This window comes from Mobula birostris, chromosome 7 (assembly GCF_030028105.1).
Source record: "Mobula birostris isolate sMobBir1 chromosome 7, sMobBir1.hap1, whole genome shotgun sequence".
In the NCBI taxonomy this organism is placed as follows: domain Eukaryota; kingdom Metazoa; phylum Chordata; class Chondrichthyes; order Myliobatiformes; family Myliobatidae; genus Mobula; species Mobula birostris.
The window spans coordinates 8,113,772-8,141,311 of record NC_092376.1 but is presented as its reverse complement, the minus strand read 5'-3'; the positions used below and the strand labels follow the sequence as shown (position 1 = coordinate 8,141,311).

General features: G+C 42.9%; 1 protein-coding gene across 2 annotated transcripts in view; it reads right to left on the bottom strand.

The window, feature by feature from the left end:
• uvrag (UV radiation resistance associated gene) overlaps positions 1 to 27,540 on the bottom strand; it is a 438,674-nt gene that overhangs the window by 89,752 nt on the left and 321,382 nt on the right. For both annotated transcript variants that reach the window (XM_072262586.1, XM_072262587.1), the window contains exon 13: positions 16,683 to 16,761. In XM_072262586.1, coding sequence (XP_072118687.1) covers positions 16,683 to 16,761 — 79 coding nt within the window. The remainder of the gene's footprint in view (positions 1 to 16,682; positions 16,762 to 27,540) is intronic.

Genomic DNA, 27,540 nt, shown 5'->3' with positions numbered 1-27,540 from the left:
ACAACAATTGAGAAATGGGATCAAGACATACAGCTGGTGTTGACACTAAGAGCTAAATGATTGATTCATGTCACCACCTGATGTATGAGCTATGAGGGAGGGAAAAGGTGGGAGTGGAAGAGGGGAATTTCCACCTTTATGTGCAATGCATAATTTAGCTTACCCTGAATTTCCAAACCTCTACAGTTTTGGGGGAATGTTGTGTTTGGGAGGGGGATGATGAAAGAAGGGGTTGAGACCACTACCCTTCAGCGCTCGATTACAGTGAAAATTTTAAGTATTTCCTCTGCATAAGTACTGTGAACAGTGAAGGGTGAAAAGACCTTTTGACATCAATGGGGTAATGTGTCTTGGAGTGATGGCTGACAGTACCAAAATGGTTTCAGATACACACACTGACAGGAAACCAATGCTGTAACGTGCAACTCAGAAAGTGACCCGACACTTGACTGTTTTGAAGTCACGCAGTTGAGAACCAACTCCAAGAGACCCTCCACACTTCCTGGGCTTTGAACCAAACACAGTATAACTGTAACCTAAATTTTAAAATGTTCCCAATGGTACTTTATAGCCAGAAACAAAAGACCTATAAAAAACATAACATCCTACAATCTGAAGACAGATGATTGATTTCAAAGACCTGCTCCTGAACGGGTCAAAAACAAAGCAGAAAGAGGCTGAGATGGAATTACACTGGTTAAAAGGAGCAAACTATTGTAAATTTTACAAAACGTTTACAGAGTTCCCTGCCCAAAGTTGTATGACCATGGAACTCAGTACCAAGTTTCCAGTCAAGATGACGCCAAGCTGTGCTCTCCATCTCGGTTGTAGCTCAGACTTAGCTGTTCTATTTAGGTTCATAGGGATAGTTTTGGGGTCAGAGAGGGAAGTGAGGGCAAATCCATACTCATGTCTTTCTACAGATGTGTAGTAGAGAGCATTCTATCATCCATGTGCCTATTGTTCTACTGTTATTGTTGCTTGTTCCTTAAAGTTGGTAATGGGGACAGGCTCCTGATACCCATGCAGAGAACTAGACTAAATCGCTCACTGGACTCTGCTATTATTTATGCTCCACTTGTTTGTATAACAAGATTAACTTTCTATTCCTTACTACCTCTTAACATCAAGAAGGCCTCACTCAATATCAAGACAACAAAAGAAATGACAATTGACTTCAGGAAGGCAAATGGTCCTGAACAAACCCCACTATTCATAACCGGTGAGGTAGTGGAAAGGGTCTTCAGTTTTAAATTTTTGGGGACGAACATCACCGAGGAGCTCTCTTGGTCTGTCAACACTACCCTGATAGTAGGGAAGGCATAACAGTGACTATACTATCTGTAAAAGAATTTCAGGATGTATATTGTATGCATTTCTCTGACATTAAATGTACCTACTGAAACCTACTGAGGTGCTTCAGGAGACTAATCTGCTTCAAAAATTGCTGGCCAACTTTTGTCGATGTGTGATACAGTTTGGCACCAGCAGCGTCGCAGGAGTTGCCATTACAAGAATCTCAGCCCGAAACATCGACTGTAGTCTTTTCCATAGATGCTGAGTTCCTACAGTAAACATATAGTAATACAGCATATACAGGCCTCTCCAGTCCACCTATTTAACCCTAGCCTAATCACAGGGCATTTTACAATGACCAACTAACCTACTGGCCAGTACGTCTTTGAACTGTGGGAGGAAACCAGAGCACCTGGAGGAAACTCACACAATTCAAAGGGAGATTGTACAGATGGTGCCGAAATTGAACTCCAAACTCCAGAATGCTCCAGACAGTCATAGTTTTGCGCTAAACTGTTATGCTACTCTTGTTTAACTACGTCCTATTAAATATTTCTATGCTATCAGCCCTGGCTATTGCTTTCTGATACAGATTCATATTTATTTATCACATGTACATCAAAATATAGAGTGAAATGCAGTGCAACACACACACAAAATGCTGGAGGACCTCAGCCTATCCACCCACAGGGGTTTGAGCCGAGGTCCTTTGTCAACTGCAGAGACTGATACGATTTGACACCAACAGCATTGCAAGAGCTGCCAGTCAGCACTGAACTCAACATAGGACTCCAGCGCCATAACTTTCCCTAGGAGTTTATTCCTGCAGCCTTCCCTATAAGTTGGTATAGCTGCAAGCCAGCAGAGGTTTGAGATCGGAGTTTTCTTTCTTCTAGATGAGCTGCCAACCACGGCTGATGAGCCCCATCTACCCGAAGCAAGTGGCTTTAAGGTGCCAGTAACTTGCCTTTGCCTCTTCTCCTGTTGGTAGAAATGGTTCAGTCAGGCTTAGTAGCTAATCCACATGTGAAGGCCAGGAGCTGGACATAGTTGTCAGAGGCTATTTGAGATGCACTGGGAGCATTTAATGGTATTCTTTGAAACAAGGATGCAAACAAATGCCACATCGCTTTACTCTACAGTACAAAGTGTGAACACTTTAAGTGTGAACAAGGCTCTCCATTTGTCAGGGCCGAGCACAGATGTTGCATCCTAGCTGTCTACGTGATATGCAAGTCAGGGCAGTACAATATGGAGAGCAAGCTTGTTGCCCGTGTTGCAGACTCCCCCTCTCCATGCAGCCAATGACTCCAAAGGGACAACAGAGACCAATACAGTTTGGCACCTGTGGCATCGCAGGAGTCGCCAGTCAGCGTCGAATTCAATGTAGGACTGCCTTAGGGACACCAATTCTGGATTTTTCCCTTTGGGTTTACTCCAGAAGCCTTCCCAATGAGTTGGTATAGCCGCAAGGCAGAAGTTTGAGATCAAGAGCTTTCCTTCTCCTAGATGAGCTGCCAACCACAGCTGATGAGCCCCATCTGCCGTGAACGACTGGTTTTAAGGCAGTGGTAATCTGCTTTTGCCCCTTCCTCTGTCAGTAAAAACTGTTCTGCTGGGCTTAGAAGCAAAGACACACGTGAGGGCCAGGAGCTGGACTTGTCAGAGGCTACTTGAAATGCACTCTATTGGGAGCATTTAGTAGGCAGTGGGAGCTTATCTTCACTACCACCTCCCCCCCAACTATGACAAGCATGACCCTTCTATTTAGCGGCGGCTGGTAATAGTGCAGAGGACTCTCATCACGTCAACCAAAAACAATGTATTCACTTTCACAACTAACAGCAACTTACAAATACTTTGCAGCCACTTAAAAGATGACTGTTCTATTCCTCTCCGTGGGACAGGAATTCCATTACAGACGACAGAGGTTAAATGGAATGTCACCACATCTGGATTTGCTCTAATTCGTTATCGACTTCCCCTTCAGGACAGAAAATAACTCACAATCTAAATGAGTTGCAAAATTTGTAAGCTGTAAAGCCTATATGGAGTTCTGCGCATGGTGTTAAATAGCTTCACAGCTGCAGTTGCTTCACAGAAGTACGCATTCAACTTTGAACTTCAGGATCGTGATCTGGAAAGCTAAGTAGTGGAGGTGTTAATCGGAATGCTGAAGTGCTTGCAAAGCACTTCGACATTACAGACGTCACCAATCACACCTTTTCTACTTGACCCCCAATACCACAGCACAAAGATTCAGAATGAAATTGAAGGAGAACAAAAATTCGAAGACTGACTGTGTACATACGAGGCGAGAGGAGAGAGAAAGGAATGGGAAAAAGAAAGAGAAAGAGAGAGGCAGACAGACAGAGTGAGAGACAGGACAGGGACAGAGAAAGGAGTGGGGGAGAGAGAGAGAGAAAGAGGAAGAAAGGGGGAGAGAGAGAGGGGAGGGGGAGAGAGAGAGAGGGGGAGAGAGAGAGGGGAGGGGGAGAGAGAGAGGGGAGGGGGAGAGAGAGAGGGGAGGGGGAGAGAGAGAGGGGAGGGGAAGAGAGAGAGGGGAGGGGAAGAGAGAGAGGGGAGGGGGAGAGAGAGGGGAGGGGGAGAGAGAGGGGAGGGGGAGAGAGAGGGGAGGGGGGAGAGAGGGGAGGGGGAGAGAGAGGGGAGGGGGGAGAGAGGGGAGGGGGAGAGAGGGGAGGGGGAGAGAGGGGAGGGGGAGAGAGGGAGGGGGAGAGAGAGGAGAGGGAGAGATGAGATGGGGAGGGAGAGATGAGATGGGGAGAGAGAAATGAGATGGGGAGGGAGAGAAGAGGGGGAGGGAGAGAAGAGGGGAGGGAGAGAAGAAGGGAAGGGAGAGAAGGGGAGGGAGAGAAGAGGAGGAGGGAGAGAAGAAGGGAAGGGAGAGAAGGGGGAGGGAGAAGAAAGGAGGAGAGATGTGGTGAGAGAGAGGAGAGGGAGAGGGATGAGAGTGGAAGAGAGATGAGAGGGAAGAGAGACACGAGGGAACGGGGAGAGAGAAGAGAGGTGTAGAGAGGAGGGGGAGAGAGACAAGAGGTGTAGAGAGGAGAAGGAGAGAGGTGAGGGGGGGAAGAGAAAGATGAGGTGGGAGAGAGACAAGACAGGGAGATATGAGGGGGGAGAGAGAGAACAGGGAGTGTAATGAGGGGGGAAGAGAGGAGAGGGGCAAGAGAGCAGAGAGAGGAGAGATTGCAAAATATTAAATAGAAATAAACTGAATATCACTTCAATGTCAGTGAGGAAAATAGATGCAGAGCATATAAATATAAACTAGTGAGAACCAAATCTAAAACAAGCAGGAAGAATGACCTCATACACCGATAAATGTTGGCAATAAACTGGGAGCTAGGACAAGAGCTTAAAAATTCTGAAATGCCTTTAAAATATTATTAGATGCTACAAACCGATCATTCAGATATCAGAGAAATTAACTTAAGTTGACCCGATGGGCATCCTTGGCCTTCGTTTTCTAGTCTTCATAAAAGATATGAATTGGAGATGCTCCATTGGTCGGGATTGACCATGGACGTTACATCCTGGCTGTCAAATAGTCGATACACAAGCCAGGGCAGTACAATATTGAGAGCAAGCTGTTTCCCATGCCGCGGGCTCCCCCTCTCTTTATGCATGTGCCAAATCCAAAGCAACACCAGAGACTGATACAGTTCGGCACCAGCAGCATCGCAGGAATTGCCAGTCAGCGTTGGACTCGAAGTAGGACTGCCTTAGAGAATCCAGCTCTGGATTTTTCCTCTGGGCTTACTCCCAAAGCCTTCCCCATGAGTAGGTATAGCCACAAAACAGCAGAGGTTTGACATCAGAGTTTTCCTTCTCCTAGGTGAGCTGCCAACCACAGCTGATAAGCCCTATCTACCCGGATAATAAAAGACATTACAGTTGCTCATTATTAAAGATGATAGTTTTAGAATCATTACAAAGCACATTTAATAGAACTTTACATTTAAAATTAACACATGGGGTGAAACAGCAATGTTGCAAAATGGTCTAGCTATTGTACCAACAATAACACTTTCAACATGCTGCAGCTTATGGATTATACTGCCGGGAAAGGACCAGTATACTCTGCACTTCATGGACTAGTTACACAGATGCTACTCCTGCTAGAGTATGCTGGAGTGTGAAGAAAGATCAACGTATAATCATTCTCAGACGAGCTCTAGCAATTCATCAGCGCACTGACATCCTCAACATGTACTTGCCAGCACATATATTCAGCTGTGCATATTTATCTGTCAAAATATCCCAAGAGGGGCACATAGTTTCCCTTTTATCTGTGCAAGCAGAAGTCTTCCACATATTGTAATATCCGTTACCTCAATTTTTATTGTGAAATAAAAATATCAAAATCTTTTAAGGCTGATGAGATAAAGGCACTAGCTGATGTGGCTCTTAGTCAAGAAAGACCAGAGTCCGACTCGATCTACATGCCAAGCCTAATTATTTAACTGGCCGATTCCAGCTGAAGTGCACTGGGTTTTACAAGTTCAAGTTCATGTTTCTGGTCATCTGACTGTCCTGGTGACGAGAACTCTGTAGGGTCTTGCAGTCCGATGCCTTGAAAGTTGTTAGGATGGGGTTTGGGAAGCCTTGACACCTCAATCTCCCCAGAAAGTGCCGATGCTGCTGCGCTTTCTTGACTAGTAAAGAGGTGTTGTGAGTCCAGGTTAGGTTGTCCATTATGTGCACTCCAAGGAACTTTATGCTCTTCACTCTCTCCATGGCAGAGCCATTTTAAGGTGTTTATAGAGTATTGGTACGTAAATGAGAGAAGCTGATACGCACTGGTGACGTTCAGGAATAGGAAACAACCTAACTGCTGGCCTCTCAGTGGACTTTATTTAAATACAGTGAGGGAAGTTTGGAATTTATTTTGCAATTGATGGTCAATGCAAAGTTAAACATAGTTATTACATGGTTAGGATATACAGGTTTCTCCTGCCATCTGAAGGTAGAGCGTTCCTATGAAACGGTTCGTAAGCTGGAATGTCGTAAAGTGAAGAAGCAATTACCCTTTATTTATATGGGAAAAATTTCTGAGCATTCGCAGACCCAAGAAATAACCTACCAAATCATGCCCAGTAACACATAAAACCTAAAATAACAGTAACATATAGTAAAAGCAGGAATAATATGATAAATACACAGCCTATATAAAGTAGAAGTTCTTTTCTGTAATCATTGCTGCACTGTCCACCGTAGCGAAAATCTCACACAAGCGCTCTCGGCAGAAACACTCGGCGCAAGTGCTCTTGGCAGAAACACTCTCTCCAGTAACCCTTCAGCTATGAAGTTGCCAAATCATACTAAATAACACATAAAAATACACAACCTATATAAAGTAGAAATAATGTATGCACAGTGTAGTATCACTTACTGGAATCGGGAAGACAGCGAGCACACTGATGATGGTGTGTTAGGCTGAGTCGTCGGAGGTTGGGGTGCTGGGACACTGAGGTGTCATCTCATCGTCGTCTGTTTCCATCAGGGCAGGCAGGTCAACTTCTTCTATGTCTGCCTGCCTCGATGTCGAAGGTTGAGGTTTGTTGTCTGCTATGGCTGATGTGGAAGGCTTGAAAAACGACAGTATGCTTGACTGCTTAGCCTCACGCATTTTTCTATCATACAGTTCTTTGTAAGCACTCAAACCATCCTGCAAATATACCCTAAACCTACGTACCCTTTCAAAATTAAAGTCGTACTTTTCTGCAATCATTGCAGCAAAAATCTCACACAATTGCTTCACATTCAGTTCCTGGACGACTTCACTTTCGGTCCGTTTGCTACTGCATTCAGTTTCATTTGTTATCCTTTCCTCTGCCAATTGCATCAGCTCTTCATCTATCAGTTCTTGGTCATGGGATGCCAAAACCTCATCAACATCATCTTCGTCAACTTCCACAAGCCAAACTCACTTTGTCCTTACTTCGTTCACCACGATCGAAATGCTTAATTATGTCTAGTTTTACGCTAAGTGTAACACCCCTAAGAGCTCTTTTAGGCTTTTCCGATACCTTAGAACAGGGGTCCCCAACCTTTTTTGCATTGTGGACCGGTTTAATATTGACAATATTCATGTGAACCGGCCAACCTGGGGGGGGTGGGAATACGTTGTGTTTACCATGAGAAAGACTACAATGACCATGAAGCCTTGCACAGGCACCAGTGCGCATGCGTGACCTGCGCATGTACGTGTCGATTTTTTCTACAAATCATTTTTGGGGATTCTGTTCTGGTGGGGGGAGGGTGTTAATCACGACCGGAATATAGGTGATAAGTGGCTAATACACTCAATTTCCTTTCTAAAAGGGTTATCTAACGAATTTAGTTTTAAACACACAGCGCATATTTTCCTCGCATGAATATAGTGATAAGTCAATTATCAGGGGAGCTTGAAGTAAGTGTTCAACGAATTTCCAGTAGAAGTGGTAGAGGCAGGTTTGATATTATCATTTAAAGAAAAATTGGATAGGTATATGGACAGGAAAGGAATGGAGGGTTATGGGCTGAGTGCAGGTCGGTGGGACTTGGTGAGAGTAGCGTTCGGCACGGACTAGAAAGGCAGCCTGTTTCCATGCTGTAATGGTTATATAAGTCACTTATAAGTCAATAGCATCATAACACTTTAAGTAACGTTTGGATATTAAACACACATCACATATTTTCCCCGTATGAACATATAAAATCATTGTAACACACCAATATCGCTGAATCAGTGGGAGCCCTGGGCTTGTTTCCCTGCAACAACATCAAGGGGTGATGGGAGATAGCGGTACTCGAACGGGGTTCCTTATGTCCAGTCTATTCCGCAATTTAGTTTTCGTTGCATTCATCGCAGAGATATGTTGGAAATGGAAGCAACGTTTTCGGTGCTTTCGTGGCTATCTCAGGATATTTAGCCTTGACTTTGATCCAGAATGCCGGCAGAGATGTTATGTCAAACATACTTTTCAGCTCGCCGTCATTTGCAAGCTCGAGGAGCTGATCTCCTTCCCGCGCTGACATGGACGACGCGTGGGTAATTACCTTGCGTGCATTCAAGCTCAACAGTGCGTGACAGGGAATGAGGAAAGGTGCAGCTGATTCATATCGCCAAATCATATAGTTTCTTCGTGGCCTGGTAGCACATGCTTTGCGGCCCAGTGGTTGGGGACCGCTGCCTTAGAACTTATCTTGCTAACGGATACTCAAAATAAATCGACTTAAAGCACAGATGCTCACAGGCACATGTTTAGAAACATAGAAAATAGGTGCAGGAGTAGGCCATTCGGCCCTTCGAGCCTGCACCACCATTCAGTATGATCATGGCTGATCATCCAACTCAGAACCCTGCACCAGCCTTCCCTCCATACCCCCGATCCCTTTAGCCACAAGGGCCATATCTAACTCCTTCTTAAATATAGCCAATGAACTGGCCTCAACTGTTTCCTGTGGCAGACAATTCCACAGATTCACCACTCTCTGTGTGAAGAAGTTTTTCCTAATCTCGGTCCTAAAAGGCTTCCCCTTTATCCTCAAACTGTGACCCCTCGTTCTGGACTTACCCAACATCGGGAACAATCTTCCTGCATCTAGCCTGTCCAATCCCTTTAGAATTTTATACGTTTCAATCAGATCCCCCCTCAATCTTCTAAATTCCAACGAGTATAAGCCTAGTTGATCCAGTCTTTCATCACATGAAAGTCCTGCCATCCCAGGAATCAATCTGGTGAACCTTCTTTGCACTCCCTCTATGGCAAGGATGTCTTTCCTCAGATTAGGGGACCAAAACTGCACACAATACTCCAGGTGTGGTCTCACCAAGGCCTTGTACAACTGCAATAGTACCTCCCTGCTCCTGTACTCGAATCCTCTCGCTATAAATGCCAGCATACCATTTGCCCTTTTTACCGCCTGCTGTACCTGCATGCCCACTTTCAATGACTGGTGTATAATGACACTCAAGTCTCGTTGCACCTCCCCTTTTCCTAATCGGCCACCATTCAGATAATAATCTGTTTTCCTGTTTTTGCCACCAAAGTGGATAACTTCACATTTATCCACATTAAGTTGCATCTGCCATGAATTTGGCCACTCACCTAACCTATCCAAGTCACCCTGCATCCTCTTAGCATCCTCCTCACAGCTAACACTGCCGTCCAGCTTCGTGTCATCCGCGAACTTGGAGATGCTGCATTTAATTCCCTCATCCAAGTCATTAATATATTTTGTAAAGAACTGGGGTCCCAGCACTGAGCCTTGCGGTACCCCACTAGTCACTGCCTGCCATTCTGAAAAGGTCCCGTTTATTCCCACTCTTTGCTTCCTGTCTGCCAACCAATTCTCTATCCACATCAATACCTTACCCCCAATATCGTGTGCTTTAAGTTTGCACACTAATCTCCTGTGTGGGACCTTGTCAAAAGTCTTTTGAAAATCCAAATATACCACATCCACTGGTTCTCCCCTATCCACTCTACTAGTTACATCCTCAAAAAATTCTATGAGATCCGTCAGACATGATTTTCCTTTCACAAATCCATGCTGACTTTGTCCGATGATTTCACCGCTTTCCAAATGTGCTGTTATCACATCTTTGATAACTGACTCTAGCAGTTTCCCCACCACCGATGTTAGGCTAACCAGTCTATAATTCCCTGGTTTCTCTCTCCCTCTTTTTTTTAAAAAGTGGGGTTACATTAGCCACCCTCCAATCCTCAGGAACTAGTCCAGAATCTAAAGAGTTTTGAAAAATTATCACTAATGCATCCACTATTTCTTGGGCTACTTCCTTAAGCACTCTGGGATGCAGACCATCTGGCCCTGGGGATTTATCTGCCTTTAATCCCTTCAATTTACCTAACACCACTTCCCTACTAACATGTATTTCCCTCAGTTCCTCCATCTCACTGGACCCTCTGTCCCCTACTATTTCTGGAAGATTATTTATGTCCTCCTTAGTGAAGACAGAACCAAAGTAATTATTCAGTTGGCCTGCCATGTCCTTGCTCCCCATAATCAATTCACCTGTTTCTGTCTGTAGGGGACCTACATTTGTCTTAACCAATCTTTTTCTTTTCACATATCTATAAAAGCTTTTACAGTCAGTTTTTATGTTCCCTGCCAGTTTTCTCTCATAATCTTTTTTCCCCTTCCTAATTAAGCCCTTTGTCCTCCTCTGCTGAACTCTGAATTTCTCCCAGTCCTCAGGTGAGCCACTTTTTCTGGCTAATTTGTATGCTTCTTCTTTGGAATTGATACTATCCCTAATTTCCCTTGTCAGCCACGGGAGCACTATCTTCCTTGATTTATTCTTTTGCCAAACTGGGATGAACAATTGTTGTAGTTCATCCATGCGATCTTTAAATGCTTGCCATTGCATATCCATAAGCAATGCCAGCTAGGATGCAGTTCCGGGGGAGGAGCTTGGCTGCTCGAGGTGCGTGCTGCCTTTTCTCGCACACTGCCTTTTTTCACAGGCTGCCTTTTTTCGTAAAAGTGAAAACACCTTCTGTTAGCGAAAACAGGTAACTAATGTAGGTCTTTCGTAACAGCGAAGTGTTGTAAAGCAAACGTTCGAAAAGCAGGGAACACCTGTATTACAGATTTATTAGATATATATAGTATAAATAGTTAATTTAAATAAGTAGTGAAAAAATAGAAACAAAAAAGTTGCGAGTAGTGTTCATGGGATGTCTACATAGATATATATACACACACACATACTTACTGTAATACACATTTTCTATTGTTATGTATTGCATTGTACTGCTGCCACAAAGTTAACAAATTTCATGAGATATGGCAGTGATATTAAACCTGATTCTGATACCTAAGCCCTGTTATCTTGAAAACACTCAGACCCAGTACCTACGCCAGTGCTTGAGTAATAGAATTGAGCAATGCGGCAGAGCGAGACTACATTCTCAGGAATTACTGCCTTCAGAAACCAAATGTGGATGATATAAGCAAACAAACACATCCTCCAATTGCATAAAGCTTCAGTACCAGAGTATTTTGACATGGGACCATAGAAATGTCAGTGAATTATGACTCTTCTACAAGACAACAGGTAGCTAGAAAAATTAAAATCCTACTGGAGGAAATCAAAAGTTCACTGTTCAAAGTAAATTTACTACCAAATTCCATATACGTCACCTCTTACTACCCTGAGATTCATTTTTTTGCTGGCATTCAGCAAGGAGCAAAGAAATATAAAGGAATCAATGAAAAAGTACACACAAAGACAGACTGACAAATAATGTGCAAAAGAAGACAAACTGTGCAAATACAAAACAAATAATAATAACAATAAATAATTAAGTAAATAAGTAATCAGTTCAGGTAGCACCTATGGAGGGAAATGGACAGCTGACATTGAGAAACGACAACAGTTCATTTCCCTACACAGATGTTGCCCGATTCGCTGAGTTTCTCTAGTTGTTTGCTTTTTGCTCTAGATACCAGTATCTGCAGTCTCTGAGTAGGTAGAAGATGCTGTCTACTTCCACATTTGGTTAAACGCTATCCACATCAGAATGATGCACTCATACACCCTAATATAGAGTATGTGAAAATGGAGTGTTGAGATCCAGTGTTCCTTTGGGGGTGAAGGTAATAAAGCAGAAGGTACCAATGGCCAAGTCGAACTGAAGATTGGCTCTTTCAGAGGAAGATTTATACATCCAATCTATCAGTTTGAACATGGGCTCAATGTGCAGGAGAAGGATGACGAAGGTCATCAGTAGTCCAGGCCTCTGTTCCGGGTTGAATGTCAGACAGCAGGAGGCGCAAGGATTGGTCAGTCAGCCTTCCCAGAGTTCAAGCCTGGAATTTGGGATTCTAGCCAACCGGGAGGTTGATACTGAAGATCGGAGCCTGAAGGTCACTCAGTAGTCCGGAAGTTGAAGCCTGAAGGCCCAGATACCCGTCCTGGAGGTTTATTTTATTTAGGGATAAAGCACCGAGGGGGCCCTTCCAGCCCACCGAGTGGCGCTGGCTAGCAACCCACTTATTTCACATGAGCCTAACTGCAGGACAATTTACAACGACCAATACAAGTCTTTCCACTGTAGGAGGAAACTGGAGAGAACTGTCCTGTGTGGGTGGGTGAGAGGGAGAGAGGAAAAGGGCTTGTCTGTGTGTAGGTAAGAGAGAGAAACGGGGCTTGTTTTTCTATTGTTGCTTTATTGATTATTGTTTTCTGTGTTGTTCGGTTGAACATGGTGGGCCAGCTATGTTGGCGCCGGAATGTGTGGCAACACCTGCAGGCTGCCTCTAGCACATCCTTAGCTTGCGTTGGCCGTTGACACAGATGACACATGTCACTGTGTGCTTCAATGTACGTGTGATAAAAAATTCTGAATCTGAATCTAAGAATCATTGCTGATAACTCTTAAGCGGCTTCCTACCAATCTCACACCAAATTGCTCATGTCTCTCCAAAATATACTCAAGATAGAATGCACATTTTACATGAGGTAAAGTATTATTTTGGTGGGAAATAGAAACTGAGGCAAACTGGCCTTGGAACACTCACAGTTCACAACTGTCAAGGATAAGCTTTCATAGCCAACAAAAACAGTAAGCTGATACATCCTACGTATCAAAAAGTTTTAAAAGTCCATCTAGAATAATCAACATCTGTAAAGAAGCTGAATGTTTGAATATCTGTTGCTGATTAACTCTGGTACAGCACAGAACCTTAGGTTACCACCTAGATATGACAGGCGGATCAGACTGTATCACTATCAAAATGTACACTGTACACTGTTTTTAAAAAAAAAAAATTTCAAAATTTGGATCTGAAACAGAGCTCCCATGAAAGGGAGACCAAGAGATACAGTACTGTGCAAAAGTTTTAGGCACCCTAGATTTTTTACATGGTTTCAGATGGTATGGCCTCCACAGAGCCCTGATCTCACATCATTCAAGCTGTCTGGGATTACCTAGAGAGACAGAAGCAAATGAGACAGCCAAAGTCTGCAGAAGAACTGTGACAAGTTCTCCAAGATGCTAGGCATGAATTACCAGCCGACTTCCTTATAAAACTACATGAGAGTGTACCTAAGAGAATTGAAAAAGCAAACACGAGGAAATCTCCAGATGCTGGAATTTCAAGCAACACACATAAAAGTTGCTGGTGAACGCAGCAGGCCAGGCAACATCTCTAGGAAGAGGTACAGTCGACGTTTCGGGCCGAGACCCTTCGTCAGGACTAACTAAAGAAAGAGCTAGTAAGGGATTTAAAAGTGGGAGGGGGAGGGGGAGATCTGAAATGATAGGAGAAGACAGGAGGGGGAGGGATGGAGCCAAGAGTTGGACAGTTGATTGGCAAAAGGGATATGAGAGGATCATGGGACAGGAGGCCCAGGGAGAAGGAAAAGGGGGAGGGGGGAAAAAACCCAGAGGATGGGCAAGGGGTATAGTCAGAGGGAGAAAAAGGAGAGAGAGAAAAAGAATGTGTGTATATAAATAAATAACGGATGGGGTACAAGGGGGAGGTGGTGTATAAATAAATAACGGATGGGGTACGAGGGGGAGGTGGCCCCAGACAGTCCTTCCAGGTGAGGTGACACTTCACCCGTGAGTCAGCTGGGGTGATATACTGTGTCTGGTGCTCCCAATGTGACCTTCTGTATATTGGCGAGACCCGACGCAGACTGGGAGATTGTTTCGCTGAACACCTACGCTCTGTCCGCCAGAGAAAGCAGGATCTCCCAGTGGCCACACATTTTAATTCCACGTCCCATTCCCATTCTGGTATGTCTATCCATGGCCTCCTCTACTGTAAAGATGAAGCCACACTCAGGTTGGAAGAACAACACCTTATATTCCATCTGGGTAGCCTCCAACGTGATGGCGTGAACATTGACTCCTCAAACTTCTGCTAATGCCCCACCTCCCCCTCATACCCCATCCGCTATTTATTTATATACACACATTCTTTTTCTCGCTCTCCTTTTTCTCCCTCTGTCCCTCTCACTATACCCCTTGCCTATCCTCTGGACTCCTGCCACCCACCCCCCCACCCCAACTTTTCCTTCTCCCTGGGCCTCCTGTCCTATGATCCTCTCATATCCCTTTTGCCAATCACCTGTCCAGCTCTTGGCTCCATCCCTCCCCCTCCTGTCTTCTATCATTTCGGACTCCCCCTCCCACTTTCAAATCTCTTACTAGCTTTTCTTTCAGTTAGTCCTGACGAAGGGTCTCGGCCCGAAACATCGACTGTACCTCTTCCTAGAGATGCTGCCTGGCCTGCTGTGTTCACCAGCAACTTTTATGTGTGTTGCTAAGAGAATTGACGCAGTTTTAAAGCCGAAGGGTAGTCACACCAAATGCTGATTTGATTTAGTTTCTTTTTACTCTCTGCTGCTCTTTATAGTAATCTTTTTGATATTTAGATACTTTTCATTATTTTTGAAAGCACTGGCACTTTACAGATTTTTTTACGTGTGCCTATGACTTCTGCACAGTACTGTACATTCATAGAACATTACTACACAGTACAAGCCCTTTGGCCCACATTGTTGTGCCAACCTTTTAACCTACTCAAAGATCAATCTAGCTGTTCCTTCCTACATAGTCCTCCATCATTTTTCTTTCACCCATAACAACAATTGTTATTTTTTCACCTTTCCAAAATCTGCTCCTCTGTATCTCTGCTGCTACCAGGGGGCCTACAGAATACCCCCAACAGAGTAACTGCTCCCCTCCTGTTCCTGACTTCTACCCATACTGAATCAAAAGAGGATCCTGCTACATTACCCACCCTTTCTGTAGCTGTAATGGTATCCAGTAATGCCACCCCTCCTTTCCTTTTCTGCCCCCTCTCTATCCCTTTTAAAGCACTGAAATCCAGGAATATTGAGAATCCATTCCTGCCCTGGTGCCAGCCAAGTCTCTGTAATGGCCACTACATCATAATTCCATGTATGTATCTAAGCTCTCCGTTCATTACCTTTGTTCCTGATCCTTCTTGCATTGAAGTACACGCACTTTAGCCCTTCTACCTTACTACTTTTACACCCTTTATTCTGCTTCTCTTTCCTCAAAGCCTCTTTATATGTTAGATCCAGCTTTACTCCATGCACTATACTTGTAGTTCTTGCATGACCTTTATCCTCCTCCACCTCACTATCTGCCCTAACACTCTGGTTCCCCTCCCCCTGCAAACCTAGTCACCCTAACCATGGACTTTTTACTCTCCTCCCATCCGGTAGGTGCTAGAGGAGCCTCCACTCCCACACCAGCAGGCACAGGAAGAGCTTCTTTCCTGAGGCTGTGACTCTGCTGAACCTCACATCACAGCACTAAGCAGTATTGCACCCATATTGTACTGTCGCAATACTTTTATATTTGTGTGCTGTAGCACTTACTTTTTATTCGCAGTTATTTTGTAAGTAACAATATTCTTTGGATTTCTGGTTCGATGCTAACAGCATTTCATTGGCTTTGTATCCGTACTCAGCACAATGACAATAAAGTTGAATCTAATCTAATACAGTACTGTGCAAAAGTCTAATGCATATAGCTAGGGTGCCTGAGACTTTTGCACAGTACTATAGTACTATCAACATACATATAAGTCAGTACTATAGTAGTAAATATAGCAGTATCGCACTGTACTGCTGTCGCAAAAAAGAAGCAAATTTCAGGACATGTGAATGATGATAAACTTGATTCTGATATGGGTCCCTATTGTGAACTGAGAGTGGGAAGGGGGAACGAGAGGGGAGGAACGAGAAGCACCAGAGAGACATTCTGTAATGATTAATAAACCAATTGTTTGGAATCAAATGACGTGTCTGCACTCATGCCAAGCCCACTCCTGACATTCCTTCCCTGCCACCTGCCGCACACCCCACCGATGGTGCTTCACCATCACCATTCCTAACAACCTTTGCTCCTGCCAGGTTTACAAAGTCAAATACAGTACTGTGCAAAAGTCTTAGGCAACCTAACTCTATATACGTGCCTAAGATTTTTGCACAGTACTGTACATATGTATTGATGCTGATACAAGTGTTCGAAGTTATTTCAAATCACATCCACTGCTCTTTTCCATAACCAACATACCAGGAATTCAAAGTCCAAGTAAGTTTACTAACAACATACATACAAGTCACATATACAACCCTGAGATGAATTTTCTTGCAGGCATTCACAGTAAATACAAAGGAATATAATAAAATTAATGAAAAACTGCACATGAACAAAGAACAATCAACATGCAAGACAACAAATTGTGCAAATACAATAATAAATGATAATAAATAAGTAATAAATATTGAGAACGTGAGTTGTAGATACTTCCCCACCCAGAGTTGCTTGCTTCACTTGCTCTTGTGTTCTCATCATCATGCCTACCTGTGCAATATTTTTGTTTAGTAGATAAACTCCATATTCAAACTGAAACTTCTCTCCTCCTCTTGGATACAGAGGGAACCTATGAAAGCAAGCACACAGAGAACCTAGAGTTAGAGATATCTGGGGAACCAGCACTGTAAATGGTTTCAAAACACTCTTCAGTGGTGTAAAACACAATAAAGCTTTTCTATGATGACATTCAATGGGAAATAAAATGCTAATGTAGTGACTCAGCAGAAAATACGCGCACTTGACAGACATTTGGCGGTAATGTGTTTGTCATTGCCAATAACTGAACTCAGAACACACACATTCAGTTAGGCACTCAATCATACTTTAACTGGACGCAAAGCACACATTCACTTACAACTAAATCATACTTTATTTTACTTGTGCACAAGGAGAACAGCATGACCCAGTCACCACACTGTTAATCTGCAAGATGTCTAAGGGCCAAATGGCCTACTCCTGCACCTAATGTCTATTGTCTATTATTGTGTATTTCAAAATTATGTCCTTAATAGTAATTTTTTTAATGCTGCATCAGATCTGGAGTAAGAATCATTTTGTTCTCCTTTACACTTGTGTACTGGTGAATAACGATAAACAATCTTCAATCTTTCTTCCCTTTAATGGTTAAAAGTTATTGCTTTGACAGATATACCAGAGTGACAAGGGGGCCAATGAGGGGGTTATCGAGAAAGAATGCGATCACATATTTATGCCTCTTCAGCACAAAGTTGTGACACATCCAAGATACTGGAAAATAGTTTAAGAATAATGACTGCTCTCCCCCGCAAATGAATACGTTCTGGAACGGCAAATAAAAAATGACTGCAGTAAAATTTGAACAAAATGAAAACAAACGTGTGCCAAAACAGTGAACAGGAAAGGGTTATTTGACTGGTAAGGTCCATTTGTTTCACAAGCGGACACATCAGACTCCAGCCAATCAAACGGCCACCTCCAAGCTCAGAAGGCCGTCAGTCTTCTCAAAACTGTCCAGAAATATTTTTGACAATCTTGAACAGATTTTACAGACAACAATTAAAAAATGTCAAGAGGACCACTAGGGACTTCTTTCCCCCTATTTGTGACGTTTACTGGGAACACTGTAGACGAAGGGCCTGACTCATTGTTGAGGATCCCTACCACCATCCCACAATCTCTTTGACCCACTACTGTCCGGTAGGAGGTAGAGGAGCATCAGGAGCCGGACTGTTAGACTGGGTAACAGCTCCTCTCCTCTGTCAGACTAATGAATGCTCTGCCACCACCAATGTTTCATTGTTGAAGAGATCTTTACTGTTTACCTGTGCTGCACACTACATGCATTTTGCATTCTATTTTATTAACTTATTTATTGTAATATTTGTTTTTTTGTGCTGTGTGTGATACATCTTTTGTGGGTGCAGTGTGGTCCGGAGCAGCCTTGCTTCGTTTAGTTGTATATATGTACTGTCAGATGACAATAAACAAGATACCATTCTACACTGTCTTCAACTTTTCCTATTTATGGCTGCAAAGGGAAATCAATATCAGGTTCATTGTCGCTGATATACATTACGTCATGAAATTTGTTGCTTTGCGGTAGCCATACAGTGCAAAGACATAAAATCATTGTAAATTACAAAATAAATAATGCAAAAAAAATCTTCTTTAGATGACAGTGCAGAGTATCCTGACTGGTTGCATCACAGATGGGTATGGGAACACCAATGGCCAAGAATGGAAAGCCTACAAAAACAGTGATACCACCTAGTCCATCTCAGGAGAAGCCTTCCCCACCATTGAACACATCTACAAGGAGCACTGCCACAAGGCAGCAGCATCCATCATCAAGGATGCACACCATGCAGGTCATGCTCTCTTCCTGCTGCTGCAGGAATTTTAGGTCTCACACCACCAGAGTCTCAACTTGAGATATCAACTGCACCTTTGGCTCCACCAATGCTGCTTGACCCACTGGCTGGAATGAAGTGTGTTTGAGAAATAAAATAGAAGGCAAACTTTCAAAGCGTTAACAATGTTTTTTCCATCTGCCCCCCTCGACACATAAATGCTTTCACAGCCCCACAAGTAACATTAATGAGTCTTGCTCAAGTCTTCCCTTGACCTAAAAATTGGATTTAAACAACTATAGAACTTCACTATTAATCTAACATTCCTCCTCCTGTACTCCAACAGAAGTTGCAAAGGCAAAGGAAAATTCCTTGAGGAATTAAGGAATATGCTGAGGACCATTTAAAAACCTTTGCTTACTGTACCTGCTACTAAGCAATAGCCACACAAGGGATTTAAACCTGTTCAGTCTTCAATGGTAAATAGAACAGAGAACAGGCACTTCAGCCTGCAACATTGTGCCGATCTTTTAACCTACTCTACAATCAATCTAACCCTTCCCTTCCACATAGCCTTCCATTTTTCCTATCATCCAGGTGCCAATCTAAGAATCTATCAAATGTCCCAAATCTACAACCACTTCTGGCAGCACTTTCCATGCACATACCACTCACTGTATAAAAACCTAGCTTTGATTACTTTCCTTCAATAACTTTAAAATTATGCCCCTCTTGTGTTAATCATTTCTGCCCTGGGAAAAGTTCTCTGGCTGTCTACTGTGTCTATGCCTCTTATCATCTGATACACCTCTATCAAGTCACCTCTCATCCTCCTTTATTCCAAAGAGAAAAGCCCTAGCTTGCTCAACCTATCCTCGTAGGACATGCTCTCTAATCCACAGCATCCTGGTAAATCTCCTCTGCACCCTCTCTAAATCTTCCACATCTTTCCCATGATGAGGGGACCAGACAGAACTGAGCACAGCTCTCCAAGTATGATAAAGGGACATGATAATTCATTGGACATGCTGTCCAAAAGTTTAAAATAAATAGGAGCCATGCATTTCTTTTTCTCAGTGGGAAGTTACAAAACAGATGGCGTCAGATGTTACCACAACTTAAGCATGTTTCACATCGAAGCCTTGCTTAGAAAAATATGGACACTAGCCTCCTCAGCATCGAGGAAATCTTCACAAGGCGATGCCTCAAAAAGGCTGCATCCATCATTAAGGACCTCCGTCACCCAGGACATTCCCTCTTCTTATTTCTATTCTCAAGGAAGAGGTACAGGAGCCTGAAGACACACACACAATGCTTTATGAAGAGGTTCTTCCCCTTCACCATCAGATTTCTGAATGGGCAATGAACCCATGTATACTGACTCAATATTTTTATGTTCAATGTTTCCACTTCTTACATAATATTTAAATATACTTCTTATTGGAATTTATAGATTCTTTAATTATTATGCATTACAATGTCCTGCTGCTGCAAAACAATACACTTCACGACACATGCCAGTGATATTAAACCAGATTCAGATTCTTCTCAGACTGCATGATGGAGTTTTCACTAATTTGAGGAAATTCCTCAACTCCACCAACACCAATGCCCGGGAACAGAAAAGTCGACAGAAAGTGGTGAACACACCCCAGTCCATCACAGGGAAAGCTCACCCCATCAATGAGCACATTTGCATGAAATGCTGCCAGAAGAAAGGAGCATCCATCATCAAAGACCCCTACCATCCAGACCTTGTTCACTTGGCACTGCTGTCATCAGGATGAAAGTTCAGGAGCCTTTAGGTCCCAGACCACCAGGTTCAAGAACTGTTATTACATCTCAAACATCCAACCTGAACCAGTGTGATGAACTTCACTCAACTTAACACCGAACTTATTCCACAACCAACAGACTCATTTTCATGGACTCTACAACTCATGTTCTCAGTATTATAGAAACATAGAAAATCCACAATGCTGTGCCGAACATGTACCTACTTTAGAAATTACCTAGGTTACCAATAGCCCTCTATTTTTGTAAGCTCCATGTACCTATCCAGGAATCTCTTAAAAGACCCTATTTGTATCCGGCTCCACCACAGTCACTGGCAGCCCATTTCACCCACTCACCACTCTCTGTGTAAAAAACTTACCCCTGACACCTCCTCTGTACCTACTCCCCAGCACCATAAAACCGTGCCCTCTTGTTTTAGCCAATTCAGCTGTGGGAAAAAGCCTCTATCTACACAATCAATGCCCCTCATCATCTTATACACCTCTATCAGGTCACCTCTCATCCTCTGCCTCTGCAGGGAGAAAGGCCAAGTCCTCTCAACTTATTCTCATAAGGCATGCTCCCCGATCCAGGTAACATCCTTGTAAATCTCATCTGCACCCTTTCTATAGTTTCCACATCCTTCCTGCAGTGAGGTGACCAGAACTGAGCGCAGTACTCCAAGTGGGGTCTGACCAGGGTCCTATATAGCTGTAACATTACGTCTTGGCTCTTGAACTCAATCCCATGATTGATGAAGGCCAATGCACCGTATGCCTTCTTAACCACAGAGTCAACCTGCGCAGCAGCTTTGAGTGTCCTATGGACTACTTCTCAGCCCAGTTTTGCATCCTATCCATGTCCCGCTGCAACCTCCGACAGCCCTCCACACTATCCACAACACCCCCAACCTTTGTGTCATCAGCAAGTTTACTAACCCATCCCTCCACTTCCTCATCCAGGTCATTTATAAAAATCACGAAGGGTCCCAGAACAGATCCCTGAGGCACACCACTGGTCACCGGCCTCCATGCAGAATATGACCCCTCTACAACCACACTTTGCTTTCTGTGGGCAAGCCAGTTCAGGATCCACAAAGCAATGTCCCCTTGGATCCCATGCCTCCTTACTTTCTCAATAAGCCTTGCATGGGGTACCTTATCAAATGCCTTGCTGAAATCCATGTACACTACATCTACATCTATTGCTCTACCTTGGCAGAAGATACAAAGATAGGTGGAGGGGTAGGTAGTACTGAGGATTATTTATTTACTTTTTTATTATTTGTACAATTTGTCTTCTTTTGCCTGCCTTTCTTACAAAATGGATAGTTTTGCATAAATTATAATGTACAGTATTTCTTTATTTTCCTGTAAATGAAATGACTCTTAGGTTACATGTTTGCACTTTGATAATAAATTTACTTTGATTTTAATCATTCTTTCAATCAGCTTAAATCTGTGCCCGCCCCCCCCCCCACCTCCTAAGCCCAAGGGAGGCATTACAGAATCCATTAGAGGAGTATGGCAATTAAATAAATGAGTAGGTGGTAACTGATGGCCCTCTTAATGAAGGAGCTGCATGTTTAACATTTTTTTTCCAATTACAGCATGGGTAATGAAGATTTCATATTCAAAGTTAATTGCTATTGGTGACGCTTATCACTAAGGTAGTGTCAAATTCAATGTTACGACGCTGCTGGAGTAGTTTGGGGAAATGGGATTTATTTATTGATATACAGTACAGAACAGGCCCTTCTGGCCCCTCGAAACATGCCTCCCAGCAATCCCCCCATTTAATCTGAGCCTAATCAGGGGCCAATTTATAATGACCAATTAGTCTATTAATCAGCACGTCTTTGGACTGTGGGAGGAAACCAGAACACCTGGAGGAAATCCACAAGATCACAGGCAGTGGTGGGAATTGAACCAAGTTTGCTTGTACTATAAAGTGCTGTGCTAATTGCTATGCTACCATGCTGCACCAAGTAAGCCAGCCTCAAGGAGAAGAATTACTAATCATTTCCGAAGGATTTGGGTACGCTTGGCTTAAAGAGCTTATTCTTTAATAGGGAAGCACAGTAGTGCAGTGGTTAGTACATCGCTTTACAGCACCTGCTGTTCGATTACTGCCATTTTTTGTCAAATCAAGTATTTTCATTTAATTGTATACATGTATATAACCATATAATGTATATAGAAATGAGAAAACACTTCTCTGAATCAGGGTGTAAAGCACAGTAGTACACATAACACATATAAATATGATGTTAGGAAGGAAAGGATAAAATTTACAGATGAATATCACATATATAACAAATTAAAGCGCATTCATATTAAATTATTGTAAGGTATGAAACAGATTAACCAGTGACACCAAATGTGATGTGGATGGGACTTCAGAAGCCTAGTGGCCTGGGGGAAGAAACTGTTTCACAAACTGACCCATCTTGTTTTTATGCATGGTAGTCTCCTATATAACCATATAACAACTACAGCACGGAAACAGGCCATCTCGGCCCTTCTAGTCTGTGCTGAACTCTTACCCTATCCTAGTCCCACTGACCTGCATTCAGCCCATAACCATCCATTCCTTTCCTGTCCATATATCTATCCAATTTAACTTTAAACAACAACATAGAACCTGCCTCAACCACTTCTGCTGGAAGCTCATTCCACACAGCTACCACTCTCTGAGTAAAGAAGTTCCCCCTCATGTTACCCCTAAACTTCTGTCCTCTAATTCTCAACCCATGTCCTTTTGTTTGAATCTTCCCCACTCTCAATGGAAAAAGTCTCACCACGTCAACTGTATCTATCTCCCTCATAATTTTAAACACCTCTATCAAGTCCCCCCTCAACCTTCTATACTCCAAAGAATAAAGACCTAACTTGTTCACCCTTTCCCTGTAACTTACGAGATGAAACCCAGGGAACATTTTAGTAAACCTCCTCTGTACTTTCTCAATTTATTGACATCTTTCCTATAACTCGGTGACCAGAACTGTACACAATACTCCAGATTTGGCCTTACCAATGCCTTATACAAATTCAACATTACATTCCAACTCTTATGTTCTCTCAGTGACTGAAGGTGCTCTGGTTCCTCTCACATTCCAAAGACACAGAGGTTAGAGTTAGTGAGTTGTGGGCATGCTATGATGGTGCCACTACTGTGGCGACACTTGTGGGCTGCCCACGGCCCCCCACAGCGCAGTCCACACTGATTTGATTTGATGCAAATGACGCATTTCACTCTATGCTCAAAGTTCGAAGTAAGTTAATTATCAAAGTACATACATATCACCATATACAACCTGAGATTCACTTTCTTACAGTAAATCCGCAGTAGAATAATAACCATAATAGAATCAGTGAAAGACTACACGAACTAGGTGTTCAATCATTGTGCAAAAGAAAACGAACCGTGCAAATATAAAACAAAAGAAATAATAATCATTACTAAATCAGCAATAAATATCAAAAACATGAGATGAAGAGCCCTTGAAACTGGGTCCACAGATTGTGGGAACATTTCAATAATGGGGCAAGTGAAGCTGAATGAAGTTATCCCCTTTGATTCAAGAGCCTGATGGTTCAGGGGTAATAACTGTTCCTGAACCTGGTATAGTGAGTCCTGAGGCTCCTGTACCTTCTTCTTGAAAGCAGCAATGGGAAGCGAGTCTGACCTGTATGGTAGGTATCCGTGATGATGGATGCTGCTTTCCTGTGACAACACTTTGTGTAGATGTGCCCAGTGGTGGAGATGGACTTAACCTATCACTATTTTTGTAGGATTTTCTATTCAAGGGCATTGGTGTTTCCATACCAGGCTGGGATGCAGCCAGTCAATGTACTCTCCTCCACACCTAGAGAAGTTTGTCAAAGACTTAGGTGTCATGCTGAATGACATCTAAAACTTTGTTTTGATGTACGTGTGATAAATAAAGCTAAATTTTAATTACACTGTTGAGTCTCAGTTTGCGGCTTCTGTTGGTCAGAGTTGACCATGGATATTGTGCCCTAGCTGTCTAGATATGCAAGTTTGGGCTGTACGACATGGAGAGCAAGCTGTTGCCCATGCAGCAAGCTCCCCCCCTCCACGCATCTCATGAACCCAAAGGAACAACATAGACCGATACAGTTTGGTTGGTACCAGTAGCATCACAGGAGTTGCCAGTCAGCATTGAACTAATGTAGGACTCTTAGGGACTCCAGCTCCGGATTTTTTTCCAGGGTTTACTCCTGAAGTCTTCTGCACGAGTGGGTATAGCCACAAGGCAGTGGAGGTTTGAGATCAGAGTTTTCCTTCTCCCAGATCAGCTGCCAACCGTGGCTGATGAGCCCAATCTGCCTGAATTACACTGTTGCAATAACAAATAAATAAGTCAGCCAAAAGAGGGCAAATTAGTGAGGTAATGTTCACGGGTTCATTGACCATTCAGAAATCTGATTATGGAGGGGAAGAAGCTGTTCCTGAAACATTTAGTGTGTGGTAGGAATGAGAAGAGGGCAGGCCCTGGGTACTCAGCAGAGGTCACCCATACCGTACTGTACTAAAGTTTTAGGCATAAATATACAGCTAGGGTACGTAAGACTTTTGAATAGGATTGTATTTGTCAACACCAAGCGGAGAGCGAGTTTGTAAATCTGGCAGGAGCAAGGGATATTAGGAATGGCAAGGGTGCAGCACCGTGGGAGGGGTGTGGGACAGGCGACAGAGAAGGAGTGCCAGGGGTGGGGTGCAGCGCAGGTGCATACACACCCAGCCTTGAGACGCCAGTCAAGGTCATTTGATTCTAACAAGCAGTTTATTGTATCAAACAGTAGTAAATCGTCAGCTGGACTTGCTCTGTTGTCTAGAAGTCGTTCCGCCTCTGATCTGAGAGGCTTCTTCAGTTCTGATCCATGGTGGCTAGTTTTCTGGCTTATAAACTCTGTGAGCTGTTTACAGCAATCACGTGACCCTCACCTTTAAACAACTCACAGAGATTAAAAACCGGAAAACTACCCATAATGGATCAGAACTGAAGAAGTCTCGCAGATAAGTGGTGAAACATCTTCTAGACAACACAGCAAGTCCACTTGTCTTGGTTTATTACTGACTGATATTCAATGATCTGGATGACTGGGAATCTTCATAGACAAACTGGTTCTGGATCATTGCAGAATGTCGCTCTGGTGCTTCCTGCTCCCTCCCCTCTCCCTTTCCCCTTTCCCAACCATGATTCCCCTCTCCCTGTACCCTTCCCACGCTTAGTCCACAACAGAGACCCATATCAGAATCAGGTTTATCACCACTCACATGTCAATTTTTTTTGTGGAAGCAGTACTGTGCAATATATAAAATTATTACAGTACTGTGCAAAAATCCTAGACACCTTAGTTATATATATGTGCCTGAAACTTTTGCACAGTGCTATATATATGTAGATATAGGATTAATTTCAGATCTCTAGGGGGTAATCACTCTCTCTTAATCCAGTACTGCTAAGGAACAAGGGGTGATCCCCACAGGCTGGAAACCACTCAGCTCCCCATCTCCCCTTAAAAAAAATGAATTTGGTGTCAGCTCATGTAACAAAAGGAATTCACTAATAATTTTGTTTTTCATTTCTCACCGCAATAAAGTAAACTTTCCCATGTCGAACAACTTGAGGCTCACCCTTCCAGGAGACTGTGTGTTTGCTTTAGTATGGCCTCGAATGTTAAAGGGGCACTGTGTACAAAGTCTGGCCCTGAGTTGAACCTGGCTAATTCATCACCTGGCATGTTTAATTGGTAGCACGCACTGGAGTTTTAAACCGTACGGAGGAGCTTGCTGTAACAATGCATGCTTTTTACGCAAAATAGCACGGAATTGGGGAATACAGTTCCATGGCCTTTTTTTTTGTAGCAGGAAAAGGATACTGGACCAAATCAGCCCACCTCTTAAGAAAACAAACTACCTCCTTGTTAAGATTTGAAAATTTTTACATCTTTCCATTTTAAATGGAGCCTACATTCAAGGGTCAAGATTGTTCAATGTCATTTCCAGTATACAAGTGTAAAGGAGTTAAAAATACTGTAATTGTTACTCTAGATCCGATGTTGCACAAAAAAATCACATTGAGATAAAGAATGCAATATTAAAACAAAAATATAATAAATATAATTGGATGAGACAGCTTATATACAGTACACAGATTGATTGTATAAAGTGACTCTAGGCACAGGAGTGCCTTTATATAAGGAGACTGACAGGAAATGATAAAGTAGTGCTGGTTGGGTGGGTTAGTGGGTGGAGGTGTTGATCAGCCTTACTGTTTGGGGAAAGCAACGGTTTTTGAGTCTGGTGGTCCTGATGTGGATGCTAAGAAAGCTCCCTGATGGGAGAGGAAAAACAGGCCATGAGCAGGGATACTACAAGGGGTTTGTTTTGATTCTCAGTGGACACCAGTTAACTGGGCCACATCAGGACCAGTACATTTTGGACCAATTAAGCAGCTGACCCAATTAGCTGAAGTTTCATGGAATCAATTAAAAGGTATAAAAAAGACAAACTACCATTTAACTGAGTATCAATTTATGTATTTAAATGAAATATAAAGCAAATTAGAACACTATCAATATTATAAAACTGTGTTTTAGTTCCTAACATTGATGGAGGAATTCATCTGCCGTGTTCTTATGATTGACTATAAATGAACAAAATCAGCGCAGACACTAGTGCAGATAATGCACTAACTTCATACAATGCTTCACATGACTGCACCATCCAAATGTTCATTTTCATTTTAATATTCAAGATGATTGTCAATACCTTCAAATTCTTCGCAATTCCTAACTTGCTTAAGTAGTGAAATTGTTTTATTTTTACTCTCAGCTGTTTCTGGCATCACTTGAAATTGCGGTGAGCAGAACAGTTCCAAATTGTCTTACTGCTTATTTCTTCACTAACTATCAGTGACAAAAATCACTGCTCTTTGAATACAAGTACATGCAACTGATGCTATTTAAAAACTGTTTGCTCTAAGCATGGTGTAGTGTTTTATGGCCACACAAGTTCACTCGAGTCAGAAACTGTTCAGCAACAGCCTCCTATTGCAATTAGGCAGTATATTATCCCAAATAAATGAAGGGAACTCGGGCTATTTTCTCAGTGAGTTTTTGTTCTTTAAGAGTTGCCCCGATTAACTGATGATCCAGTGAACTGGAATTCAGTGCAGGATAAAACAGAAGAGTGCAATGGGTCGTGATAGT